General features: G+C 34.0%; 1 protein-coding gene and 1 pseudogene across 1 annotated transcript; both read right to left on the reverse strand.

The window, feature by feature from the left end:
- Positions 1-4,393: 4,393 nt before the first annotated feature.
- Positions 4,394-4,834, reverse strand: LOC139194837 (cell wall / vacuolar inhibitor of fructosidase 1-like). The gene has a single exon (XM_070819757.1). It carries the CDS (start codon positions 4,832-4,834, stop codon positions 4,394-4,396), a length of 441 nt encoding a protein of 146 aa, XP_070675858.1.
- Positions 4,835-10,056: 5,222 nt separating this feature from the next.
- LOC103427378 (B-box zinc finger protein 22-like) lies at positions 10,057-12,157 on the reverse strand (annotated as a pseudogene).
- Between the last annotated feature and the right edge of the window lie 764 nt (positions 12,158-12,921).

The following is a 12,921-nucleotide window of genomic DNA, read 5'->3' on the forward strand; positions in this document are numbered from 1 at the left end:
TCTGCAGTTTACTGTGTCTCTAGTTCAACTATCTCTTAATGAAATTTAAATTAGAAAATTTCACTTGTAATAAAAAAAATAAAGATATGAAAAATCATATTTTATGCTTAAATGATCCGAGCGGATCCTTTGAAGGTCGAGTTGTAGCCGTTTTTGGTGAATAAAATATTGTTTTGGCTACAATTGAAGTGATGAGTAGATTTTATATTATATATATAATTATATTCTTAGTATATTTTGGTTATTATTTTGGAAGAATTTTGATACTTTAAATTGTATTTTCAATATAGGACTTTCAATTTCCTCTAGAGCAAAACATGATCAAATTGATGAATTTTGGAGTAATTCTAGTTGGAGAACGTTCGTGAGTCACTTAGCTTGATCATGTCAAAATATCAGATTTTTCCACTGAGTAGTTATTTTCTAGCCATAGAATGAATGAGTAGTGCACGGTGCTAGAAAAGTGACTTTTGGTCTTAATTGGGAGTTTTGAAGCCCACGATGGCCTATTTTGGTTTCGGCCCCTTCTGGAGATGTATTCAAAACGCTCCGATCTTTAAAACAAGTTATCATTAGGGATGGCAACAGATCGGTTTGGGGACAGAAATGCTATATCCATCCCATAACCGTGAAAATTAACCATATCCATAACCACAAATTAATCATCGCGTATTATCCATAACCATACCCACCGGATAACGGATTTCACATCGGTTAACGGTAATATTCATCTTCGTTAATACAAAAAATATATTCGCCTAATTGAGGAATGATAGTTTAGTAAATATTAATTTTGTCATTAAATATTTGATGTATAAAATGATTTAATTAATGGATCTTGTGAAACATAAAAATTAAAGCTAAACATTGATAATGTTGGTTGCAATTCGTCTTTAATATTATTTAACTCTTTGACAAAAAAAAAGATAATGTTGGTTGATCTTTGATATCTCGCATAAATACTATAAAATTCTCATAGATTTTGATTCATATCAAAACTTTTGAACTTTTCCACAAAATGCAACTCACACAATGTAATTTTTGTATTCTCAAGGTAATAGATTCGGTGAATAATGAATATACATACATATATATATATATATATATATATATTACATATTATTCGGTTCGGATTTGGGTACAGATATGGATTAGGGACCCCTATAACATATCCAAAACCATAACCGAATAATATTCACGGTTGTTCCCCATACCCAAAATATACCCGAATTTTCATACCCAAATACAATCCATTCTGACGGTTATCCACAATTATCGGGTTTAATGGTTAGAATTGCCATCCCTAGCTATCATGGGCTAGATTTGGAGGATATTTGAGGTTAAAACGTGGCTGGTCAGTTCCCTTACAGATTCTCCTAGCTTAATTAGGACTTTATTTTCTAGTATATTTTATTATTATTTGGTTTCCTAGTTGGAACAAAAGACTTTTATTTAGGGATTATGCGATAGCTTATGTAAAAGGATATAAGGCTTTGGCCGGCCCTAGTTTTTCTACTTTCTCTTTTATGCAACTTTGGAGATAGGAAATTGGTTAGGGTTCTTTAATAATTTCAGACTATTACTTTAAGGTGTTTTCATTCTTTTTATTCATAATAATATTTTCTAATATTTTAATTATGAATATGCCTAACTAATCCATTTTGCTAGGGCAAAGCCTTGAGCCTTAGCATGAATATGTAAATTTTTATTTGATTGCTTAGGATTGATTGCATGCATGCTTTGACTTATTGATCACTGTGCTTAAACTGTCACATCCCGGGCTCGACTCTGCCGTAGCACGATATTGTCCGCTTTGGGACCCGACCACGCCCTCACAGTTTTGTTTTTGGGAACTCACGCGAGCAGAACTTCCCAGTGGGTCACCCATCCTGGGAATGCTCTGGCCCCCTTCTCGCTTAACTTCGGAGTTCTTATGGAACATGAATCTAGTGAGCTTCCAAAATGCCTCTTGCTAGGTAGAGATGAGAATATACATATAAGGCTTACATGATCCACTCCCCTGGACGATGTGGAATGTTACATAAATTATCTAATTGTCTTAATGTTGGATCACCATTAAGATCTTTAGAAAAGTAATTTGATGCAATTTTGGTCGGAACGTTCCCTGAAATTGACGCTGGCTTCTTGTGGTTGATAATTGTAATTTCACTTAAGATGAACACCATGTCTTAAGGGTTGCATGGTTTTTCAAAGGGTTTCACAAAAAATATTGAGTCCCTCATGTTCATATTTGATCCGAACGTCTGGACGGATTGCATGTTAGATATACGTTCGATTTTGGAGGTTCCAAGTAGAATATATATTAGGAAAACCTAACATTCAAAGGGGCATGTGTATATCATAAGTAATTGGTAAAAATACATAAGATTGCTAGGTGAAGGTGGAACCCTAGTGCTTTTATAAATTGGTATTTAAAACTCTTTTCTTTTATCGTATTAATTTTGGGCGAGTTTACTATTTCTTTTTAATTAAAATTTGTTTTTAATATCACCCAAATTCAAAATCTCATTTCTCAATTTTTAATTTTAAGTAGTTAATTAGGAATTGTTTTTACATAAATTATTTAAATAGTCATTGTGGAGAACGTCATTGCATGAGCATTTATACTACAAAATCATTGTACTCTTGCAAGTATTTTGTGTGATTTTAACCTCTTTTTGTAGGTACTAAAAATCCTATCACGAAGCTAAAAGGAAGGGAAGATTCGTACTCTAAAAAAGGGTAATGCTAGGGAGATTAAATTTGTAGACTAAATTTTGGAAATTAAAGGACATGGAAGTTGATGATTGATTTATTACTTAAACATTGATAAATGTGCTCATTCCTATTGGTGACACATCATTTAATTTGTAAATTTAGTTTCCAAATTTAGTCTCTCTAGCATTACCTTCTTAAAAATAAATAGCTACGTACAAGGGTACAAGCCTCCACTTTAAATGAAACCAACAAAGAACAACGAAATAAGGAGGCTTCTCCAAACGAATAAATCATAATTTATTGACTGATATTGATTTTGAAGGCAATTAGCAAGATTTTTAATTGTATTATCCCTTGAATAATCGCCAAGGAGGTATAATCAGAAAATTTTTTGTCATCAAAATGTATGTAGTTTTGTTAAAAATATAAAAAACTGATTTGACTGAAAAGTATACAAAATTGATTCTACATGTATTTTAAACTAATTATGTAAAAATGATCAATAATAGGTTGGACGGATTCTAGAAATAAAGGATACAAACTTATTCTATATATAATTTTGTAAAAATGGTCAATGAGGATTTGAGCTGATGACACAGATTAATTTCTTGAAAGTTGTATGGGTGCTATAATAATAAACATAATTGTTTAGGGTATGACTAATATTTTAACAAATTGTTTCCATATTTTAGGTTATTGTTTTTGTCTCTCCTAGAAATGTTTAAAAACTAGGGGAGTTGAAATACTACTAGACCCACCCCAATGTCCTATTTTCCCACCACATGATAATCCCACCCACCACATAAAATTAAAAAAGTAAAATGTTATTTCCCCACCCACCATTATTCCCAAAATAACCATAATTTTTTTTAAATAACTCTGATATATCTTTAAATAATATTATAAATAAATAAATAAAAATATAAAAAATGAAAGAAAATGCAAGACCTAAGACCTAGACATTCATCATCTCCTTCACACCTAATGCTGCAAAAACCCCAGATCCCCAAACCACTCTTCTTCCTCTCTTTTTTTTTTTTTTTTTGTCAAAACCGCAGATCTCACGTCCAATTCTCTTTTTTCTCCATTGAAGTTTCTCGCCTTCATCTAGCACACGCCCATTCCTTCTTCCAACCTTTCCGTCGATTCTAACCCATATATTTCCCAACCTCTTTCCACCAAAGATATCACACCCCACCCACCATTATTTATTTATTATTTTAGTACTGAATTAAATAGGGGTTTAAGAATCTTCTTTTAAAAGGATAAATATATTATTAACATTTTCATTAAATGATGGGTGGGGAAATAAGACACCGGGGTGGGAATATCTATATATTTTTGTCTCCATATGTAAGGCTTTCAAAAAACTACTTAAACAATTTAAATGCCGTTTACCAAAGAAAATAAACAAATTAAATGTCTACCCAAATAATACGTAACAATATATCAGGGATTTGGTGGCGTGATTTTGTGAACAACCAAAATTTATTGATATCTTTTATCCTATACGGCATTATATTTCAAATTGTAAAGGGATTTTAAAATTTTCAATTATTGAAATGACCACATAGATCAAATATTGAAGCTATCAAATTAGAAGTAGTTAACAAGAAATGCAATCCTTGATTATTATATCAAATTTATTTTTCTCTTATGACAAGAGAAGAATACATCAAGAGCGCAATACTTTGGCAATTGCTGCAGCCACATAAGCAACATCATGGAGAGCTTGGCTTTCGTCTTTGAAAGGACTGCCGCCGGAAAAACCTCTTTCGCATGAATCTGCGTTTGTGACGACATTAATCATGGCTAGCTCTGCTGACTTATAATCATCTTTAGGGAAAGCTTCAACGGCGTCAGGAATATGAAGATGAAAAATATCGGAGTAGTTTAATCTGCAGTTTGTTGCGGGTGTATTTCCCGGCTCTCTATCGATCAGCTCCTCGACTTGGAGATTAGCTTCGCGTGCCTTAGCCCTAACTGCATCAACCATTATGATGCCTAAGCCTTTGACATCTGCTTTGGCGCTTCGAGGGTCTGATTGAAGTGTAGAGACACAAAGATCGGGATATGGTGTTTGGTTGCATGTTTGTGCGATCAGATTGGCATCCATTGGAAAGAAGACCGTCAGCCTGTTGCAGTGGCTGGTTGGAAGAAAGACAACTAGACAAACAATTTGAATGAGAAATATCAGTGTTTTTGTTGAAGGAGAGTTCAAATTATTCATCATCTTTTCTTTTCTGGTGAGCACAGAAAAATAGGGTAAACTTTAGGACTTCAGTATTTTGTGGTTGGCTTATAGAATATTGGGGGGGGGGGGGGGGTGGGGGGGGGCGGTATATATAGCAATACAGGAAGGCTAAACTAGGATAGAAATATCAAAACCCAATCAGAGTTATGTCAACATAATTCCTTAAAAGTTAAAATAATGAAACCTAAATTTTAATAAAATGACATAAAACAAAATCCCTTAATAAATAAAATATTTTCCTTTTTTATTTTCGGATCGGATTAATCTACAAGAGCCCAGTATGAGATCTTCATCAATATTAATTGGTGGTGTCACAATCACTTTATATAGAGTAAATCAATCGGATTTTTGTACACAAGGGCCAGTTTGGTGAGTTAGCTAGGATAGGTGATTTTCTTTTGAAAATACGTACGATATTCATTAATCAGGTAAAATACGTACAATGAAAGGGAATAGGATGCTAACAATGGGTCTCGATAAAAATCTTACCAGGATTTCAACCTGGTCGTAGGGAAAATAAAGCATCCAGCACCAAATTAAAGAGTAAGACCTTTGTATTATCCATATGTGGTTCTTCTATTTGTTTGGATTAATTACATGGACTGGATTTAAGTCCAATTGAGTCTCATCCTTAGTGTTTCCCCAAACAATGGATTGAGATTCAAAGCTTAACCAATCTCTACCAATCTTATCTCTAAGGGCCAATCTCATCTAGCGTACAAATCGAGCTCCAAATTCTTTTACTCATGTGGAGTGTCAAAAGGATGGAGATTGGACAAGTTCTTAGAAAGAAATAATATGATTATAAACTATATTCGAATTTTTACGACTTCTTGTACAAGTGTGGATCACATTTAGAGGCTTCGCCGTATTTTTCAAAGTTAGAATTGCAATATGGAAGCAAGTGGTAAATTCTACTGATAATTAGGGTATTATTTTTCAATTTATTGCGTTCAACTTCAATACTTTTTTTAATAAAGTTTAGACTAGACATTTTCGCTTGTAATAAAAAAAATTGCGATACTAAAAATCATATTTTGAGCTTTAAATAACTCGAGCGGGTCTTTGAAGATCGAGCTCTAGCCCTTTTTGGTGAATAAATATTGTTTTGGCTACACGAGAAGCTAAAAGGAAGGATAGTTTAATTATCATTATTATTATTTTTAAAAAAGAGAAAGAAAAAATAGGAAGGATAGATTCGTACTCTTAAAAATCAATTGCTACTTCCAAGGGGAAAAAGATTCTCCGGATCTCTTTATACATAATTCACCAAGTTCGGGATCCAAAATGTAGAAATTTGATTCAACGCCTACAACTATTATAACTTTAAAGGGATTTCCTGTTTGTAGCCGTTTGATCAAATTTCAACGGTTCGGATCACAAACTTTGTAGATCCGGATCCCTTTCCCTTACAAGGCTACATGGCTCCACTTTTACGTGAAACCAACAAAGAACAATGAAATTAGGAGGTTTTTCAAAACGAATAAATCATGACCTATTGACTGATATATAGATTTTGGAGGCAATTAGGAAGAATTTGATTTTGTTTTTTTATCCCTTGAATAATCACCGAAGTAGTACAATAACAAATTGTTTTGTCATTCATATTTATGAAACAAATCAACGATGTTACCAAATACTATATTTATATGAGCTGTGTATTTGTCAGTGTGATTGTTTTTCTGTATGTTCCCAATACAGTTGGAGTTGTAAAATCTCTTTTAGTATGACAGCCTACAAGTATGCATGTAATTATCCAACACCCAAATAGGACGTGCATAATCTGCTAGTATTTGTAGTAATTTTTAATTTCTTTTGCGGTTTTAATTGTGCAATCTTTATAAAAGTATTTTTTTTAATATAGTAAGTTTACGGTGGACAAAATCTTTGGAATGCTTATAACAATTAGCTATATACACAAATAATAAGAATTTAAATTTAGGAATTTCCAAACAAAGAAAAAAACTTGAACAAATTAAATGCCGTTGACCACAAAAATTGAAAAAAATAAATGTCTACCCAATTAATCCGTAAGCAGCCATATAGGTAGACCTGCATTCGTGTCGTGTTTTCCGTGTTCGTGTCGTTTTCGTGTCATACCCGATATCTTAACGGGTCGTGTCGTGTAACACCCGTTAAAATAAACGGATAAAATGACCCGACCCGATAATATTAACATGTAATATGACCCGACCCGTTATCCTTTAAGGAAAATATATTTTAAACCAATAAATAATCAAATGAAAAACATAATACTAAATAAGTATATACATATCATATTGTCACATCCAAAACATAAAAACGCATTTTTCTTTTAAGTATATTTTCACTTACCTAAAGTCTTTAATAGTTTTTTAATTAATGTAGAAGTGTAAAAAAATATAGAAAATATATATAAACGCTCGTACTGACAAGCTTTACAACTTTCATGAAGAGCTTAACTTCGAAATTCGCCACTATAATCATATAAATCATAGATAAAAATTTAACCGTTAATTGTTGTTTACATTTACACTTCATTGTTCTCATCAAATTTTGTTTTTTTCAGATTTTGTTTTTTGAAAACTTGATCTATTAGAGGATGCAGGAAGATGAACGGTTTGGATCGTTGATATTATATTCAGAGTTTTACGGTTAGTGAAAATATTGCTTGATGTTTATAAAGTTTCTACAAACTGTATGACTTTGACTCATATTTCAGTTAATCGTAAATTTCGTGATATCAAATATTTGAACCATTCACCTTCTTACATCCGCCAGATGATCATGTTTTATAAAAGAAAATTAAAAAAATGAAATTCAGTAAGAAGAATAAAGCGTAAATGACAATCGACGGTTAAATATAAATTTAAGGTTTATGAATTATAGTGTTGGATTTCGAAGCTGACCAATTCATGAAAATTGTAAAGTTTGTCACTATGAGTGATTGTATTTTTTTTTTTTTTACATTTTTTACACTTCTACTATAATTATTATTAATTTTATTAATTTTTCCCTCAAATAAAAAACATTATTCATGAAGGTTTGGAGGATTTTAAAAATCTAAACAATAATGTAAGTGTAAGCATGATCTACTCGTGGAGGAATAATGATGAATCACGAGTGTTTATATATTCTTTCACATTTTTCATACTTGTATGTATGTCTTCTTAGTTCTTGCCTATACAAATACTATATTAGTTTATTTTAATTTTGGACAACAACATGTTAAGTAAAATTTATCCTAGTAATGATAATAAGGAACTCTTATAATAAAAATAAATAATGACTAAAACTTTTTTTTTAAACTTATATAGAATAATAATACAAAACTATATATTTAATATAGAATATATTGTATATATTAATATGGCTATTGTATTTTATAATAAATCTTTTAGTAATTAAACTTTAAAATTATCAAAATAATTTTTTTCTTAACGGGTTACCCATATGTTACCCGCGTGTATACCCATTAAGAACCCATTATTAACGGGTTCTTAACGGGTCACCCGATAATGACTCGATAAGTTATCGTGTTGACCCAAAACCCGTTATTTTTGTGTCGTGTCAGAAACTGCCGGGTCTACATATAGGGGACTTTTTGATATATGATTTCCGGAGGCATTTAAAAGTTGAAAAGGTTTACAAAGGTGCTTGGGCAAATACTTTTGAAGGTTTTTATGTTGTTTCAAATTTCACCTGAACAAGGGAACATGGCATTTTTATGGCTGTTATCAACGATTGAGATGTTTTAAGAGGTAGCAATGAACTCATAGTAAAAGTGTGTTTCATTTTTGTAAAGAGCAAACCGAGTTTGAATGTGATGAAGGATACTGACCATGGGCACTAATATAACATCCCACATTGCTCAGGGAAGTGGATCCTATAAGCCTTATACATATATTCCCATCTCTACCTAGCACGAGGCTTTTTGGGAGCTCACTGGCTTCGGGTTCCATCGGAACTCCGAAGTTAAGTGAGTTCGCACGAGAGCAATCCCAGGATGGGTGACCCACTGGGAAGTTCTCGTGTGAGTTCCAAGAAACAAAACCTTGAGGGCGTGGTCAGGGCCCAAAACGGACAATATCGTGCTACGGCGGAGTCGAGCCCGGAATGTGGTAGGGACCCGAGCCGAGATGTGACAATTTGGTATCAGAGCCAAAATCCCTGAGCGGAAGTGTGCCGACGAGGACGTCGGGCCCCTAAGGGGGTGGATTGTAACATCCAACATCGCCCAGGGGAGTGGATCCTATAAGCCTTATACGTATATTCCCATCTCTACCTAGCACGAGGCCTTTTGGGAGCTCATTGGCTTCGGGTTCCATCGGAACTCCGAAGTTAAGCGAATTTGTGCAAGAGCAATCTCAGGATGGGTGACCCACTGAGAAGTTCTCGTGTGAGTTCCTAGAAACAAAACCGTGAGGGCGTGGTCGGGGCCCAAAGCGGACAATATCGTGCTACGGCGGAGATGTGACAACTAAACTCGCCAAACCTAGTGAAATTACAATGCTAGCATTAACAATGGATAGAAATAAATGGAAACAATTTAGTTTGTTTTCATTTTTTTTTTTTGAACAAGCGATATTAACTACACTAAGGGGAGGGGTGAGCTTAGCCTCACAATGGGCTAATAAATTGGTTCAAAATTTGCCTTTGGCAAGAGTTAAACCTAAGACCTCTCACTAATCAGTGAAAGAGGAATACCACTAGACCGTAGTACGTAGTGGCTTAAAATAGAACGGCTTAAAATAGAAGATTTAGTAATCATTTTTTGATTTACTGAAAACTATACAAACTGATTATACTAAAAACTATATAAAACTGATTCTACATGTTTTTGAAACAGATTATAGAAAGAAAAAAAAATTATCGAGGACGGGTTCGACTGATGGAATGTATGTAGTTTTGTTAAATATATACAAATGACTCTACTAAAAGTATATAAACTAATTCTTCCAAAAGGTATACAAAACTGATTTCGTAAAAATAGTCAATGAGAGGTTGGACTGATGACATATATATAATTTTGTTGAAAATACATATACAAACTGATTCTATTGAAATTATACAAATTGATCTTACTAAAAAGTACATAGTGATTCTACATATATTTAAAATTGATTCTGCAAAAATAGTCGAAGATGGATTGAATTGATGGCATGTGAGTAGTGAGCACACACCTTTGAAGATCCATTATCAACGTAGCCAAAGTTCTGATCAAGATTAGAGAGTCCAAGAAACTCATCCATATAACATTGTGGAATAGTCCTAGCTGCAGAACCCCCAGTAAACGACATCCCCCCGGCAACACCGGGCAGCGTCACCTTGCACTCCACCGGCAATGGGTTTTGCGTTTCATATCTAAACACAGACCCAGAACGTGACTTCACAGTAGAATAAGACGCACCAACACCAACAACCACCCCATCACCGTCACCGAAATCCGACTAAGCCGGCTCAATCCCAACCTTGATTCTGGTAAGCAAAAACCTACGGTGAGCCAATACGAAGCTATTGGCCGTGTGAACGGCAACATCACATTTTCTACAGAGCAAAGCTCGATCTTCTAAGCAGAACAAGTACCCAACCGCCTCCTGCAAATCATCATCTAAAAAATTAAAGCAAAACCCAATTCGAATTTTGTGTTTTTACGATCAAATTCCTTAACTCTTTCGTTGTAGGATTCGAATCATTGAAATTCACCTGGCAGATATCACATTTGGGTATGTGGGAGCAGGGCCAGTCTTAAGTTTTTTGGTGTCCAATGTGAAAGCTCAAAATGTGCCCTTTTTTAATACGGAAACATATGTTTAAAAAAAAATGATATTTAACAGGGGCTGGAACCCAGTCGAAGTTGGGGGGCTAGGCCCTCTCGCCCAAATTATATTACTTGAGAAAATATACAACGGGAATGACATAGTACTTAAACCCTGACAATCAAAAGTACAATCATATACAACCAATATTAGCAAAGCTCCTTGAAATTTTAAGCTTTAAGAAATTGTCTTTTGGCATTTTTTGAAGCAAAATCATCAAGTATATCATCAAACTCCAAGTCTTCAATCTCATCATTTTCAATGCATAAGATTGCTAATCCATTTAGCTTATCTTGAGTCATAGTGGTCCGCAAGTAAGATTTTAATAATTTCAATTTTGAAAAACTTCTTTCTGCAGATGTCACGGTCACGGGTACAGTCAACAGTACACGATAAGCAATCAAGACATTAGGAAACATGTCAATTTCTTTTACAAAGTTTGCTATTTCCATGGATGTCCAAGAGTTATCACAGAGAAATGCTCTTTCAGGTAACATCATTTGTAAAACCTGTAATTCGGAACATAAATCGGCTCCATCTACATCCATGGTATTTCCATGTTTCAAATGTGCTTCAAGATTCATACAATTTTCTTTTAGCTCTTGATCATCCGATGAAATTAACTTCGGTGCATCAAACAAGAAACCAAAAATAAATTCAAAAGTCTTTAACTGTTCAAACCTGTGATTCATATAATTTTATGTCACTTGCAAAATTTTATATTAAATTATGAATTAATAATTCAAATTTAAAACTTAGTTTACCTCAAAACTCAAAAGGGTTGGTGAATGCACTGAATGAGAAGGACATGTCGGGTTTGTCGCTTGGAAGCTGCAGCACAGCAACTTGCAGTGAGTTTTGAGGGTTAAATTCCTGCACTTGCAGCCAATGGATGGGAGAAAATGACAGAGACGACATGCAGGGCAGTGGGGTAAATGGGAAACAAGGTCGGGGCAGGGGATCGGGAAAAATGAGGATATGTTTGGAACTTATGGTTAATTAGGGACAAGTGGTCCCTCTTATGTTCTTTTTTTTTAATGACCCAAAACCTAGGCCTGTTCAACATTTTTGTCAAACTTGGGCTCTTGCCCTCCAGCCCCTATTTTGGGCTATGGATTTATATATATATATATATATATATACACCTAGTTGTGTGGATTTTTATTTTTTGGTGCCCTTTTCAATTTGGGCCCCGGACCAGTGCCCTGGTAGCATTGAGCCTGGGCCGGGCCTGGTAGGAGGAGGACAGAGGAACCCTCTGGTGCTTGCTCCCGAGCTTGTTCGTTTTGCGAACCTTCTCGTCGCACACTCAGAAGAGAGATGCCTCGTCGGCGCATTAGAGGACGTTCGCCTCCGCTACCTCGCAGATGTTACACTGTATCTTCATCTCTTTCTAAACCCTTCCAAAATCTCTTCTTTTGTGAGTTATGTTGGTGTCTCTATCTCTACAGTTGAAAGATGAGGAGCAGGCCCAGCCTAGGCCCAGTGTTGGCAGGGCGCCCGTCCGAGGCCCAAAATAATTGGGGGCACCAAAATTATTTGGGTGGTATATTTATATATGTTTTCATAAGAGTATAAATTTATAAAATTTGGTTCATTGACAAAGAAATTTAACTAGAACTGGTGGTTTTGTTGTTTGAAATTAATGAGGAGGTCTTGGGTTCAAAACACCATGTGTGCTTATTTACCTTTCAATTTTTACAAATTTCTTTTCATAAGAGTATAAATTTATAAAATTTGGCTAAATAATCAAGAAGTTTAATTAGAATCAATGGTTTTTGTTGTTTAAAATTAACGAGAGGTTCTAAGTTTGAAATGCTAAGTGCATGTTTATTCTTTTCAATTGTTACAAATTTTTGTTTGGTTAATTTATTTTTAATTAGTAGCTAGTAGCTATTTAGGTTGTTATTTTTAAACATTTGTTCCAATTCAAGTCTAATTTTTAACAAAGAATAATGCGTTGACCAAATTTTTAGACCAAATTTGCAAATCATATGACGTATCATCAAAAAATTTAATTTAGTACCCATTTATTACATATACATATCAATTAAAGACTCAAAAACATCATTATTTTTTTAATCCCATATTGACAAAGTTAATAAATAAGAAAAAAAACACCTCACAATTTATACAAAAACACTTTAAAAG

Source organism: Malus domestica, chromosome 03 (genome assembly GCF_042453785.1).
Source record: "Malus domestica chromosome 03, GDT2T_hap1".
NCBI classification, from domain to species: domain Eukaryota; kingdom Viridiplantae; phylum Streptophyta; class Magnoliopsida; order Rosales; family Rosaceae; genus Malus; species Malus domestica.

Bases quoted from the DNA above. Each gene is read 5' to 3' on its own strand.
- LOC139194837 (XM_070819757.1), bottom strand. From the start codon at position 4,834: ATGGATGCCAATCTGATCGCACAAACATGCAACCAAACACCATATCCC.